Here is a 14,833-nt window from a genome sequence, read left to right on the forward strand (position 1 = left end):
CAAACATTCTTAGTATTGGAAGTTCAATTAGATACCCAACTAACATTTTGGCCATTCAACGGCTATTATGGATGTGGCATCACTATCAGCTGTTCAAATGGCAACAAAAACCAATTTTGTATAATGTATCTTAATGTTTTATAACAATGATTCGCAACGTTGTGGTGGGGATATCGGGGGGTGTGGACAGTGCCATTAGTGCCTATCTGTTGAAGGAGCGTGGCTACAATGTTTTGGGTGTATTCATGCGCAATTGGGATGAAAACGATGAGGCGGGTCGTTGCAGCGGCGAACTGGATTTGAAGGATGCGGAATGGGCATGTCAAAGACTAGACATTGAGTTGCGGCAGGTGAACTATGTGAAGCAATACTGGACGGCTGTATTTACACAATTCCTAGATGATTATCAGCAAGGGCTAACCCCGAATCCAGATATTCTGTGCAATAAGCATATAAAATTTGATTTGTTTCATACGCATTGCCGAGAAGTATTGCAATATGATGCAGTTGCCACAGGCCACTATGCTGCCAATAGCTGGGGTAACTATCTAGAGCAGCAGCATCAGGAAGAAGAGCCACGCTTACTGATACCTCAAGATACGTTTAAGGATCAAACTTTCTTTCTAAGCGGTATCTCGCATCATTCCCTTCGGCACACGATGTTCCCACTGGGTTGCATGCTTAAAACGGAAGTAAAACAATTGGCCCGTCAAATTGGACTACAGCGTCTCGCCGAGAAGCGTGAGAGCACGGGAATTTGTTTTGTGGGCAAGCGAAATTTCAAATCGTTTATCGGAGAGTACCTAAGCCCTCGGCCGGGTCCCTTCATCGATATTGATACCGGCTGTGAGGTAGGTCAGCATGAGGGTATTCATCAATGGACTATTGGTCAACGTTGTCGTTTAAGCTCTTACCTCCAGCCGTATTTTGTTGCCCGTAAGGAACCTCTATGCAATATTATTTATGTGGCTTCTGGCCACGAACATCCCGCTCTGCACAGCAATCGGCTCACTATTGATCCCATCAATTGGCTGTGCTCCAGAGCGAAATCAATATACGTCCAAGAGGGAAGACTTCGTTGTCGTTTTCGATTTCAGCACACGAAACCATTAGTCAATTGTAGTATAACTGAAGAGGAAGTTGTGCTGGATTCCCCCTTGAGAGCCATTACCCCAGGCCAATACGCTGTATTTTATGATGACCAGGCCTGTTTGGGCTCGGCAAGAATTCTGCGTCCGATACCGCTGGATCAACTGCAGCAACAAAATGTAAAGCACCGTGCAACGTGATAAACTATTCATAAATTGGACTTTTTAGATTTATATCCTAGATTTCATTAAGCATAATCAGCGGTAGATGTAAGACAAGACTGAATAAAAAGTCACTGTTGAGATGTTCAGTGTTTTCGAAGCGATCGTTTTCTTCAATTTGAAAAGATGGTGCATACCAAAACGAAGGATTTTTATCACTTGGTATTAATTGAATACAACATTTGGAATTAAGGATTACTTATTAGGTCTTATATTCTCGACAATTGTATTTTTTTTTTCTATTTCTTATATATGTATATCTATTCCATTCATTTGCTTATTACAATATAAACGAAACGCAAAAGATGTTGAGAGGGGAAAAAAACATCTACTATTAATGTTAAAAACAAATTGTGGTTGGTACATAAATAATATTTCCGAATTAAGGCTAAAAAACATAAAACTAAGGCGATTTAAGTCTAGGTTTAGGTCAACAAGACAGTTAGCGCGTCTAAGAATCGTGTAAGATCACTTGATCTCAACTGGACTATGGAGGGCTCAAAGAAATCCTGCAACAATTGAGCTTTACTTCTCTGAGCTGCCTGCTCGAAAGCTTTGCCGAAGAAATTCTTGGGTGAATCCTCGCGTACCGGCGGAATGCCTACCACCAGGCACATACCCTGAGTGGCGTCCAATGGACATGAGGCTATCAATGGTAAATCTGGTGCTTGGCGAGCTCTCGTTGTGGCCACATGACCATGCAATATAAATTTGGCCAACAGCGCCAAAGCATACGGATACGAGAAGAAGGCATGCTCTTCCTGCAGCACATAGTAAAAGAAGGAGCCGGTCGAGTGAATTTGATGCGATTCCAGACTACTCTGCACCTGACGGAATATTGATGAATGCAATAGCTTGGCGTTGTCTATGCCAGCATTAAGCAATTGCTTCTGCTGACGATTGAGTGCATCGGCTGCCTCCATGAAACAATCTTCAGGAGTTTTGTGCTTTTTTACCGATTCCAATATGGCCAACAGGGAGTACACATAATCTGAGGCCACAAAACGACTACGATAGCCATAGCTCAATGTAAATGTCCCGTACACAATGTGCGGTATACTATATTTCTCGGCCAATTGCTCCACCATCGTGTAGAATTCTTTGCGTAATTCCAAATTCATCGATGAATACATTTGTTTCGCTTGGACCAATGGCAATCCCATTTCCACCAGTAACTCATGAAGTCGCTTCTCGCCGCGGAGAGTCCACAATTTTAGCTGGCAGGCTGCATAGCGGGAATATCTAATGGAAGGGACTTAAGGAGCAATTCAAAGCTAACTGACTGATTCGTACTTACCGCATTGAATCAACAACTGTCCAATGTCTATATAGAGTCAAATGCAAATCATCTTCAAAATTGATTTTTGCCGAACTCATGGTATTTTGATCGTTTGTTTTATTGGTAAGCCGCGAGACATGCGATTGAATGTTTTCCAGTTCCAAGGTATACGATGAGCTCTCAATTTTGCCTAATATCAATTGTTCAGTAATGCCTACAATGGCCCACCAGAGAAGATCCATATTGTCTTTGGATAGCTTCCAGGCCAATTCGAAAATTAGTAAAGCTGCCGATCGTCCATAGTAACTGAATTGTGAATATTCAAACATAATGCGATCCCGTTCGGATTCCCACTGACGACGCATACGTTGTCTCATAATCCGCTGTTCATGTCGCTCCAGGCGACTGAGTTTTGGTCCACTTCCATTGTCATTCTCATCCTGCTCGTGTTCATTATCTTCGCTACCCTCCTGGTCATCATCTTGATCCTCATCCTCATCGTTGTCGGAATCATAGAAAATGGTCTCAAACGATGGTATATTCTCCTCTAGCTGCGGATCACCCAAAATGCACACTTGCCGATCACTATACACATTACATACATCCAATGGACGATGTGCGTCGAGAATGTAGAAGATGACATCGTCGGCTGGCTCCAGTAATTCCACTATGTCCACACAGCCGCCACAATTGACAAGCACCACGTTCTTGACATCATCGCGATGTTCACGATAGGCTCGGCGAAGTCCTGTCTGGCCCATAATCGGAACCACTGTGTAGAGCATGTGATCATATTTAAAAAGCGATTGTAAGATTTTGCTGGCACAAATTGCATCGATATCATAATTAACTATTATCAGTATGCGTTTCCCTATCAAATGTCCGTAGAAATCATTTTTAAGGTCCTGTATAAACATTTTCAAGGACACACGCCAAAACACACAAAGCGCGATCAGATGCAATTGCAGTTGTTGTTTTTTGTATTGGCAAGTCGCGGTATGAAGTTTCTAAAATTCCTTTAATTTGTTTATGTTTTTTGTTGTGTTTTAAATGTTGTTATCCATGTTGATTGGGCTTTGTGTTTTATTTGTAATAAACTGCACGCTATTTGCTTAACTATTTGCTACACAAAATTTGCAATTTACTTAGTGTGACCGAATTACAAATTAAAATGGCGGGAACTAACAGCTGATGGGTGCGCAAAGTGCTTTACGATCGAAGGCGCGAAATTACAATTGGCGGTGTAGAGTGACCAGATGTAATAACTAGATAAATATGGCAACACTGCAAATACTCGAAATTATTTGTTGACATCTCTGCTTGGTCAAAAACAAAATACCCAAAAATGTCGAAAAACAAACGAAAAGGTTTAATTACCCAAAATTCGGCGTGCTCCCGCATGAATTATCTTTACCAAGCATCCCACTTGATGGCTGAAAGTCATCACAATATTCTGGCAGCATACTATGGAAAGCTGTGTAGAAACGTGGGCACAAAGGCCCAGATTCACATGTAAGTCTGGTGTAACTAGTTCCGTTAGTGTTGTTACGTTAATTTTGAATGTCTCCGGCCCACAGCGCACCTGCAGTGAAGCGAACCCTATGCAGACGCTGCTCTCTGCCTCTGATTCCTGGGGTAAACACTACTCTGCAAATGGAGAAACAAAGAAGAGAGCCGAAACGAAAAGTGGAGGAATCAGAGGAATCCACATTGAAGGAAAAATCGAAGAAGCCGCGTCGTCATCGTCCACGACGTAGAAAAGGTTCAACAAAACTCATTGCTACAGATCACCAGAAAGTTGCTACAGATGATACCTATGGCTCGCTCCAGCTTCAGTGTCATTTATGTCGAAGTCAGCGCCGCTTTGTAATGGACACGCGGCAGCCAAAAGAATGTTGGATAGAACATGAAGAGGCCATAGATCTCGCGGTAACTCTGGACAAGGAGAAGCAGCCGCAACAAGAACAAAAGTAACGGCAAACAGAAAGACTTATAGAATAGATCGATTTTTGTTCACATCATCTTAATCTGCTTAATTTTGCCGGGTGGTATGTCAACTCTCAGCACCACTCTTAGGAGCCAGTTACTCTAGTGCAATAGCGTGTTTTATAACGCTCAAAAGATATAGCAGAGACAAATGTTCTTACTTAATTTCTGAGTGCTACTCGAAAAAGCCTTGATATATCATTAACACCCTACATATAGTTGCTCTTGTGAAGGGGCCCGATCACTTTCTATCTCCCGGGCCTGACTATTGAGTCCTCTCTTTTACTGATAACAAGTGTTTACCCTTCGTTCAACGCTCACACCACCACCACCACCACCATCATCATCATCATCATCTTATCGTGCTGTTAATCGGCGGCAATAATATCAGTCCATGACAGCATGTTGACTTGTAGACACTGGATTGGTCAGCTACGCCGCTGGTCTAGCACTAGCTCTAGGGCCCTTCTCACAGATCAAAATTATGTGGAATTGCGATTGAATGGTAAAGAAGTCGCTAAGTCATTAAAATATCCCACTGTTTGGCTACGGGACAACTGTCAATGCCCAGAATGCTTTCACGCATTCACCAGAGCCCGCAAGAGTCACTGGGAGCAAGGGCCCTTAAATGTGAAAGCCGAAAGTGTAATCTACAACGAGGAAAGTCAAAAATTGGAAGTCCAATGGGAGGATAGGCACAAGAGTAGCTTTGCATTGGAGTGGCTGAAGGAAAGAGATTTCAGTGAGGAGACAAGGAATAAGTATTTACACAATGTCTACAAGCCATTGGCTCAATTGTGGAGTAAAAAAGAGTTTCAGCAAGTGCGCAAGGAATTTCAATATGAAGATATCTTACAAAACGATGAAGTATTAAAATCATGGCTTGAGGCATTGGCTGTCCAAGGATTTGCAATCCTAAAACAAGCACCAAATGACATAAATGTTGCACGTCATTTGGCTAATCGCATTGGCTATATAAAGAAAACGACATACGGGTAAGTTTTTTTTTTGCAAAACACAAAGATTAACGAATAATGACTTGATGGTTTTTTGCGACTCGTTCTCTACCTCTAACAGGGACATCTTCGAAGTGAAATCGAAGCCAAATGCTGGCAATTATGCTTATAAAATGGTACCGCTTCCTCTTCACACCGACATGCCCTATTATGAGTACAAAGCAGGGATTAATATTTTACACACTTTGGTTCAATCGTCATCAGTGGGCGGAGCAAATACCCTTACCGATGGTTTCAATATAGCCGATCAGATGCGTCAACTCTATCCTGATTACTTCAACATCCTTAAATCGATACCGGTCAATTGGTATGACATTGGACACGATGGTGATGCCAAGCAACCGTTTCACAGTCTATGGCGTGCTCCCGTCATATGTCTAGATGTTGACAACCATATAACCCGTATCAATCAAAATACCACCAAGCGAGATAGTCGTTTCTCGGTGCCATTGGACCAGGTTCAGAAATGGTACGAGGCGTATGATAAATTTCTAGAACTAGCCAGTGCGGAGGCGGTGGAATTCAAAACTGAAGCCGGTGACGTTTTCGTCTTTAACAATTTAAGAATGCTTCATGGACGCACAGCATACGAGGATTCGACGGAGAATAAGCGACATCTGGTCGGGGCCTATGTTGATTGGGATATTATCTATTCCAAGTTGCGTACCCTTAAATTTCCCAATGCCCAGGATTAGAAAGTGCAAACTTACTTTAGTTGGCTTCTTTTTATTTAAAATACTATTCAGTTTTCACAAAATATGAAATATTTTTAATAATTTTCTTGAAATAGAAATGTACATACATACATACATATATGAATTTTGAAATTAAAAAAATTGCGTTAAATATGTATTGAATGGATATGAATTAAGTCCAGCCTCTGAGCAAATGGTATTTGAAATATTTATCTTATCATCGGAAAAAAATTAAAAGACTTCTTACTTATCAAAAATTCTCTTCTAAGAAGGAAACTTACTTTTTGAATTGCGTATTTGGATTTCAGTACTTTGTAACGTCTTTTAGGGGTTAACCTTATCCTTTCAACATTACACATTTTGTATGAATATACAGACTTATACATTGATATATAACAATTTTTTTTTATATTTTACATTGGGCTTCTTGTATTACATAATGGCTTTTTATCGACAGTCGTCAGATTGAGAACAAGATAGTAGCCATTTCTTGTTTATTTCTTTTTTATTAGCAAATATTTCATCTTTGTTTTTTTGAAAATTTTGTTTGGAAACATCTATATTTTAATCCAAATCCGACGACTGTCGATGGCAAACTGAAAAATTACAAATAGTAGAAACGAAAACATATGAAAGAACTGTGTTTTGAAAATTGAGGCAACTTTGATATTTAAAACAAAATACGTATTTTTTTAGTATTTTTTTTTGGAATTGGAACTAGTGTGAACGCCTACATATTTTATTTGAAAACCAGATTGTTTCTGGATTTTCCTGGTCGCTGCCTTTGGTCACACTTAAAAGTTTTTATTTTTATTTTGCATTGCGGAAAAAATTTACTGCGGCAATATAAATAATTTAAAGCATTAGAAAAAAAAACTTAAAGTAGATTCAGTGCAATTAAAAGAAAGTGATTTATATGTGCGTGTGAGTGAGTGAGTGTTTACCCCCACCCAATCAAATTGTGGGATCCCACGCGTGATGTTGAGAGAGGGAGAGAGAGAGTGAGGTCGAGAGAGTAAGCAAGAAGGGTGGCGGAGGAGTGCAACAAGGGCGGTAAAAGAAAAAAGAAAGAAGGAAAAGAAAATGATGCCCCTGTCGTTCAACAACAACAACAGTGACAGCAGCGGTAGCAGCAGCGGCGTAAACGGTATATTGCGCAAAACGGGTGGAGGTGCTGCATCGTCAGTTGGAGCAGGAGGCCTCACGGCAAATGGGAACAGTGTGACCAACTCGTTGGAGTCACGACAACCTCCACTGGAGCTCCTTGTCTTTGGCTATGCCTGCAAGATCTTTCGGGACGATGATAAGGCCAGGGAATTAGATCATGGCAAGCAATTGATACCATGGATGGGCGATATAAATCTCAAAATAGACAGGTTAATAATTGTTGCCTCTCTCCACACAAAAAACAAAACCTAATATTAATTTATAATGTTTATAAAAACGAAACAACACACACACCTACATACATACTTACACAGACACATACACACATTCATACTGAATGCACATACATTCACACCTTTCGTTATTTATCTCCCACACGTTACAGTTACAACACCTCCCCACCAACACTTACGACTTTTCTTTCGTTGCTTAATGGCTAGACACAACTAACCGATTATACTAGTTCGATCGATTAATTCCCTAGCAAAGTCAGATGATAACCTTGCCTGCCTGCCGAACATACACACATGATGAAAATAATAGGTACACCCCTTAAAATTTAATTTTATTGACTTTAAATTAGCACAACATTTTTTCTATTACCTTAATCACCAAAATTTGCACATTTGTTTATTGAACATTTGTTTATTGTTTACCTTAATTTGGAAAAGAAAAATAATTTTATTCAAAAGTTACAACAAAAAATAAGAAGTTTCAGATTCGTCCAATCAGTCTCCTGATCTGAATATCATCGATAAATTGTGGGGTGCACTATAAAATCAGGCGGCAACAAAAAAAAGTGCCAACAATCGACAATTGTGGGAGTGCGTCGACGAAGATTTCGGTAGAGTCCTGCCACTAACCATAGAACACATAGATGGGACAAACTCATGTTTTTTTGATTGCAAACGCTAGCCTAGTCATGGAACCCCAGAGAACTTCGGGAAAACCCGAACGCTCGTACTCTCAATGAGAGCGTAAAGTGCGGAGAGGGCCATGTAGCACAGACTACAGAACGACGAAGGTAGGCCTACATATGTCGCTTGTGATTTCGTTCTGTCTATGTATGTGTACACTCGTCGGTACATGCTCACGCTTCGTAGTTGTGTGTGACGTGAAGTTGTACAACATCGCATTTCAATAGCTCGCTCGACCAAAATTTTTAATTTTCGACAAAACAGCGACAATGCGAATAGGATATGCCCCTGTCGAAAGAATATCAAGGAATATTGGCATCAGCTTTGTGTGTATCCCGGTGGCTGTGCCGATTGAGTGTTCGCTTGGCGATCGGAATATCCCTGGTTCGAATCCCAAGTCGATTATCGTTGACGAAGGTTTTTTGTCTATTTTTTTTTATTTATATAAAAATAAAAATAAAACAAAAAAAAAAAAAACAACAAAAACCAACAAGAAAAAAACAAAACAAAGAAACATTATTTATATTATTATTAGGATAACCCCTTAAGACTTCAAAAAAATAAAAATAAACAAAAAGCAAAAAAAAAACAAAATAGAAATAAATAAAAAAAAAAAAAGAAAAATAGACAAAAAACCTTCGTCAACGATAATCGACTTGGGATTCGAACCAGGGATATTCCGATCGCCAAGCGAACACTCAATCGGCACAGCCACCGGGATACACACAAAGCTGATGCCAATATTCCTTGATATTCTTTCGACAGGGGCATATCCTATTCGCATTGTCGCTGTTTTGTCGAAAATTAAAAATTTTGGTCGAGCGAGCTATTGAAATGCGATGTTGTACAACTTCACGTCACACACAACTACGAAGCGTGAGCATGTACCGACGAGTGTACACATACATAGACAGAACGAAATCACAAGCGACATATGTAGGCCTACCTTCGTCGTTCTGTAGTCTGTGCTACATGGCCCTCTCCGCACTTTACGCTCTCATTGAGAGTACGAGCGTTCGGGTTTTCCCGAAGTTCTCTGGGGTTCCATGACTAGGCTAGCGTTTGCAATCAAAAAAACATGAGTTTATCCCATCTATGTGTTCTATGGTTAGTGGCAGGACTCTACCGAAATCTTCGTCGACGCACTCCCACAATTGTCGATTGTTGGCACTTTTTTTGTTGCCGCCTGATTTTATAGTGCACCCCACAATTTATCGATGATATTCAGATCAGGAGACTGATTGGACGAATCTGAAACTTCTTATTTTTTGTTGTAACTTTTGAATAAAATTATTTTTCTTTTCCAAATTAAGGTAAACAATAAACAAATGTGCAAATTTTGGTGATTAAGGTAATAGAAAAAACGTGCTAATTTAAAATCAATAAAAAAATTTTTTAAACCCAAATTTTAACCGTTAGACAATATCTACATGTAATATCATTCAAATTGTGACTTTAATTATTTGGTTGTCCTTATAAAGTTAAAGGATATAGCCCATGTTTATGTATCGATTAGTCGGTAAATTTTAAATCTCAAGGTCGTCATAAAGTAAACATTAATATCATACACATACATACATACATACATACACATTCATTTAGAGAAAGATTTTCCTATTCATACTAGAGATCTACACGTAGCATATCGGCCAAACACACTAAACATTATTTGTATTATCTTCATTATATCCCTAACTCCATACTCCATAATCCATCTTCATATCAATCCATTCATTTAGCACAATCAACCATTTTATATTAACAGCTCTTTTCAGTGCTTCTGAAACTGTAAAACCGTTATATTTATCGTTTTTATATATTTGTTTTTAAATTTTAAGAAATCTGTAATATTTCCGACCAATTTTCGATCTATATAATATTATTATTATTACTGTATACCTGTAAAATCGTTTAATGACTTTTTTTATAGCCAACGGAGCGGTACGTATGAGCAATGATTAAAGCAATCAAACAAATTAACTATATTAATATTAAAATGGAATACAATACAATAAACTTGAACTTGATATATGCATACATATTTATTTAAATATATGTATGTATAATTACTTGATTTACCAACATACGAACTGAAAATGCAAAAAACGTAAACAAAACAAATCCAAAAAAAGAAAAACAAACAAAAAAAAGACAATATTAAATGTATTTAAAAAGAAGTTATAATAATTTTCGTAAAGCTGCTGTTTCGATTATATCGATGACAATATCTTATACTCTGATACTAATTCCATAATCGGTTTTCTCTATTTTATCTTTGTTTTCTTCTTTCTCTTTTCTCTCACTTTCTCTTGTCCTCGCCCTGTCTATGTCTTTCTCTCTCCTTCTTTCTTTGTCCTACATCTATATAAAATTATATAGATATGATGTACGGGGAGCTCTTTGCGATTTATCCACATATGAAGCGCCACCTGGCGGCTACGGAAATCGCTTGGAATATCTGAGCGCCGAAGAACAACGAGCCGAACAACTGTGCGAAGAGGAACGATATCTGTTTCTATATAATAACGAAGAGGAACTTCGATTGCAGCAAGGTAAGCAGAAAAGGGACAAAAATCAATAATTAACCATTATAAATAAATAAAATGAAAAAAAAAAAAAAAAAACAAACAAACAAACGCAATGACAAATGTGGAAATCGAAAGTGCCAAATTGTATTTTAAATTCGAATTTGAATAAGAATCCCCTGACAAAAAAATATGCAGAAATATGTATATATAATATACATATATAAGACACAATCAAGAAACAAGAAAAACAAACGACAAACTGATAGAATGAAAAGCAAACAAACTATGAGATGAGACCACCAACTCCTCAAATCCAATCTACCTCACACACCCAACTACTAACGGCAGCTATAATCAACCAACTGATCGATCAGTACTGATACCCCGGGTCAGGTAAATAGAATTTAATGACATTTTGTACGATTAAATAATTTCTTTCAGATTTAGTCAATGGAATAAACATGCGCTCAAAGAAGGATTATTCAATTTACAAAAAAAAAAAAAACACGGAAAAAAAATACCGTGAAATGTATTCGAAAATGAAGAGACTTTCATCACCAGTCGCGCTCTCTCTCTCTATCTCTCTCTCGCTCACGCGCTCGTTCCCCTTCTCACTCTTTCTCTTTTTTCTAATTTTGTGTGCATATTGTCATAGAATTTTGTATACTAAAGTCAATTTTTTTTCTCTTATGTTCTCTTATTTTTGCCCACAAACCACGATATCGATATCATATTCGAAATCTTGTATCCAAAAAAACAAAACCAAAAACGAAAAATGAACACATCCAGAGGAGGATCTCAAGCGTTTGCAACAGGAGACATCCGGCGGCAGTTATTCCAATGTGGGTTTTCAATACGATGGTGGTGGTGGAGGAGGAGGAGCACAGGGTACTACCGGAGTGTCCTCAGCCACAACCACGCCACAACTATCACCCGGATCGGGGGCGGCGAATGAGGAAACTGAATTACCATTTGTTCTGCCAAGGAATCTTATGGTTGCGCCCGCACCAGGAATGCAATTGGTAAGTTGTATTACAAGAACTCCGAATCTCTACTTATCTATATATAACCCATTTCAGCCCGATACAATGAAGCAACATGCAATTATAGAGAAAACTGCACGATTCATTGCCACCCAGGGCATTCAAATGGAGATTCTTATCAAGGCCAAACAATCGAACAATTCCCAATTCGATTTTCTATGTCAAGGCGGACAATTGCAGCCATATTATCGTCATTTACTCGAGGCCATTAAACAGGGCAAATTTATTGAAGCAATTAACCCAACAGATGCGCCTGATCAACAGGAGAACTCGGAAACTGATTCCTCCAGCATTCACTCTTCCCTAATGCCGGAGAGTCCCAAACGATCCGCTCAGGTTGTGATTACAGTTCCAACCATCAAGTACAAACCCTCGGCGAATTGCGCCTACACCCAATTGATAAGCAAAATCAAAGGTGTTCCCCTTCAGGCTGTTATCGATGATGAATTAATGAATAATGGTTCTCAACATTCTGGTGGCACTGCATCACCCGCATCCAGTTGCCAATCGGACGGCAAGGGCGGAGATCATAGTCAAAACGAATTTACTCCCGTCCTGATTCAATATAATGGCAGCACTTTCGCTCATGAAAAGGAAACTGTCGACGAAGAAAAGAAATCAGCAGATCAAGAAAGCTCCAATGGTGGGTCCAAAGTTGAACTTTTGAAAAATACCAGCGCCTTGGCCTTAGCCCAGGGCTACAGCTCTGAGAGTGACGAAGACAACAATGATGATTATGAGACAGCGACAAAAGAAAAGCCACCAGAGCAATTGCCCATATTGAATTTCCCGTTGCCCGAGGAAAATCTCAAGCATATCATTGATAAAACCGCCATCTATGTCATTAAGAACGGTCGACAATTTGAGGAGACGCTGCGTTCGAAAAGCGTTGAGCGTTTCAGTTTTCTACTGCCAGAGAGTCAATTCTATCCATATTATATGTATAAGATAACTGGCGATGTGGATGCCGCTTCTAAAGAGGAGAAAACCCGAAAGGCAGCAGCTGTTGCAGCGGCCTTAATAAGCAAAAAGGGTCTGACATCTGGCAAGGCGGCTGAAAAGGGTATGTCCCATGACAAAAGACATCATTTGCATTGAATATTTAGTTACATTTTTTCCTTGCAGCTCCTGTAAGTTTTTCGATACGTGCACGCGATGATCAGACTCCGTTGAGTTTGAACCCACACGAGGCTAGCGATGAGGATAACGAAGAGGCTAAGATCAAGGGCAAGGCTGAGAATAATCGTTCAGGAATGCCAGATAGTGTCCAGCGGGCCATTAAGCAAGTGGAAACGCAATTATTGGCTCGCAGTGCTGGTGGCAATGGGGGAAAAGTAAAGTCTACGGTTATAGCAAGTGAATCGCCGCAAAAAGATCAGCGTCAGGGTGAGTGAGCTTTGAAAAACAAAGAAAATATAAATCTTTTTAACTTTATTTATCTATTATTTTCAGCAGCTGAGGAACGGGTCAAGGATAAATTGGCTCAAAAAGCAAGGGACAAGCTAAATGGCATGATTTCCAGAGAGAAACAGCTGCAGCAAGAGCGAAAACGAAAAGCCATGGCATTTCTCAATCAGATCAAAGGTAAATATCATGAAAATTCCAAAATTTTCAACGTGTTTTTAATCACAACTTTTTAAAATAGGGGAAAGAGTGGTTTCTGCAGCAGCAGAGTCTTCTACAATTGGTGTCAATCCTGAGGATGCACTCTCGGAGGCGGGCAAAGGCGTGGATAGTGATGCCGAGTCCACTGAATCTGTGCGTTCTATACCAATAACCTACTTTGGGCCCGATGATGATGAGGAGCCAAATGCTAAGCCAGGCGAAGCTACTCTTACAACCGTTGCTGCTGCTGCTGCTGCTGATGATGAAGAGGACGATGAGGAAGGCGGAGATGGAGACTTAGAGAAATATAATTTACTAAACGATGACAGTACCAATACATTTACCAGTAAGCCTGCTCCCCCTCATTCAGAGGTATCATCAACATCATCAGTATCGCAGCCACCACCAAAAGCTTCGGCTACTGTTCCACAAATTCCCGTACTACTCTCCGATGATGATGATGACGACGATGTACAAGTGGTAAATACCACGTCAGGCACACCCAAACGCAAATCCAAACGCAAAAGTCGCAGTCGGGATATAGTTAGCTCCACTTCGTCTAGCAATAGAAGTAGTAGAAGCCGTTGCAGTTCCACCTATACACATCGAAGAGCTAAGCGAAAGACCACTCTTGTGGACATGCCAACGTCATCCTCGTCTCGACGCAAACCAAAAAGGCATCGCAGTCGCAGCCATAGTCGGAGTCGCACTCCTCACATCTCGCCGTCACACAAATGTCCGCGTAGTTATCAGAAACATCGAAGTAGATCGCGTTCCAGATCGAAACGCCGGGGCAGTCACAGTCGGAGTCGGAGTCGCAGAAGTTCAACCAGTCGGGACGAGCGTCATCATCGTCGTCGGCGACAACGCAGCACTTCGATACGTCACCATCAGAGTACGCCTCAAAAGAAGAGTCACAAACGTCACAAACGTCGCAGACGCAGTAGCTCTTAGTTTATTTTTTTCTTTATCGTTTTTTATCTATGATTTAATTCAAGTTTTTAATTTCCGATCACAGGATCCGAAGATTGTAATCATAAGCAAATTTGTAATATTTTGAGCGGTTATTACCCTCCCCTCCCACATTGATTTTTTATTTGTAATTATTAAGCAATTATTAACCAAGTAAATAAAGAAGAAAGTGTTGTCTAAGTAAGCTAAACAAATAATGGCATGTTTTGATGCCCATCGTTGTCTGGTATCCATCCCTGGTGCACCCACAGTCGGTTCAGACCTGGGATTGCTAGCAATTCTATTGAATGCGATGTGTGTTCGGTTCTTCCCCTC

General features: G+C 39.9%; 5 protein-coding genes across 6 annotated transcripts; 4 read left to right on the forward strand and 1 right to left on the reverse strand.

The window, feature by feature from the left end:
* Positions 1 to 83: 83 nt before the first annotated feature.
* On the forward strand, positions 84 to 1,410 carry LOC137573325 (mitochondrial tRNA-specific 2-thiouridylase 1). Its single transcript, XM_068285255.1, has one exon. It carries the CDS (start codon positions 147 to 149, stop codon positions 1,287 to 1,289), a length of 1,143 nt encoding a protein of 380 aa, XP_068141356.1. The 5' UTR covers positions 84 to 146; the 3' UTR covers positions 1,290 to 1,410.
* Positions 1,411 to 1,498: 88 nt separating this feature from the next.
* On the reverse strand, positions 1,499 to 3,767 carry Cdc45 (cell division cycle protein 45). Its single transcript, XM_068285254.1, has 2 exons — positions 2,608 to 3,767; positions 1,499 to 2,552 (listed from the first exon to the last, which is right to left on the reverse strand). The coding sequence occupies exons 1-2, from the start codon at positions 3,504 to 3,506 to the stop codon at positions 1,736 to 1,738; spliced, it is 1,716 nt and encodes a 571-aa protein (XP_068141355.1). The 5' UTR covers positions 3,507 to 3,767; the 3' UTR covers positions 1,499 to 1,735.
* Positions 3,768 to 4,018: 251 nt separating this feature from the next.
* Rpp21 (ribonuclease P protein subunit Rpp21) lies at positions 4,019 to 4,563 on the forward strand. Its single transcript, XM_068285348.1, has 2 exons — positions 4,019 to 4,101; positions 4,167 to 4,563. The coding sequence occupies exons 1-2, from the start codon at positions 4,019 to 4,021 to the stop codon at positions 4,561 to 4,563; spliced, it is 480 nt and encodes a 159-aa protein (XP_068141449.1).
* A 28-nt stretch (positions 4,564 to 4,591) lies between these two features.
* On the forward strand, positions 4,592 to 6,480 carry LOC137573237 (gamma-butyrobetaine dioxygenase). The gene is made up of 2 exons (XM_068285111.1): positions 4,592 to 5,570; positions 5,653 to 6,480. The coding sequence occupies exons 1-2, from the start codon at positions 4,978 to 4,980 to the stop codon at positions 6,284 to 6,286; spliced, it is 1,227 nt and encodes a 408-aa protein (XP_068141212.1). The 5' UTR covers positions 4,592 to 4,977; the 3' UTR covers positions 6,287 to 6,480.
* A 589-nt stretch (positions 6,481 to 7,069) lies between these two features.
* Positions 7,070 to 14,698, forward strand: su(w[a]) (suppressor of white-apricot). 2 transcript variants are annotated; one of them, XM_068285021.1, is made up of 7 exons: positions 7,070 to 7,662; positions 10,750 to 10,922; positions 11,688 to 11,920; positions 11,978 to 13,004; positions 13,067 to 13,327; positions 13,394 to 13,525; positions 13,587 to 14,698. In XM_068285021.1, the coding sequence occupies exons 1-7, from the start codon at positions 7,370 to 7,372 to the stop codon at positions 14,498 to 14,500; spliced, it is 3,033 nt and encodes a 1,010-aa protein (XP_068141122.1). In that variant the 5' UTR covers positions 7,070 to 7,369; the 3' UTR covers positions 14,501 to 14,698. The 2 variants fall into 2 exon arrangements, with proteins under 2 accessions (XP_068141122.1, XP_068141123.1); XM_068285022.1 differs by having other exon boundaries at positions 7,071 to 7,662; positions 13,397 to 13,525.
* The last annotated feature ends 135 nt before the right edge of the window (positions 14,699 to 14,833 follow it).

The sequence above is a fragment of the Drosophila tropicalis genome, unplaced genomic scaffold, assembly GCF_018151085.1.
Source record: "Drosophila tropicalis isolate 14030-0801.00 unplaced genomic scaffold, ASM1815108v1 contig_4, whole genome shotgun sequence".
Lineage (NCBI taxonomy): Eukaryota > Metazoa > Arthropoda > Insecta > Diptera > Drosophilidae > Drosophila > Drosophila tropicalis.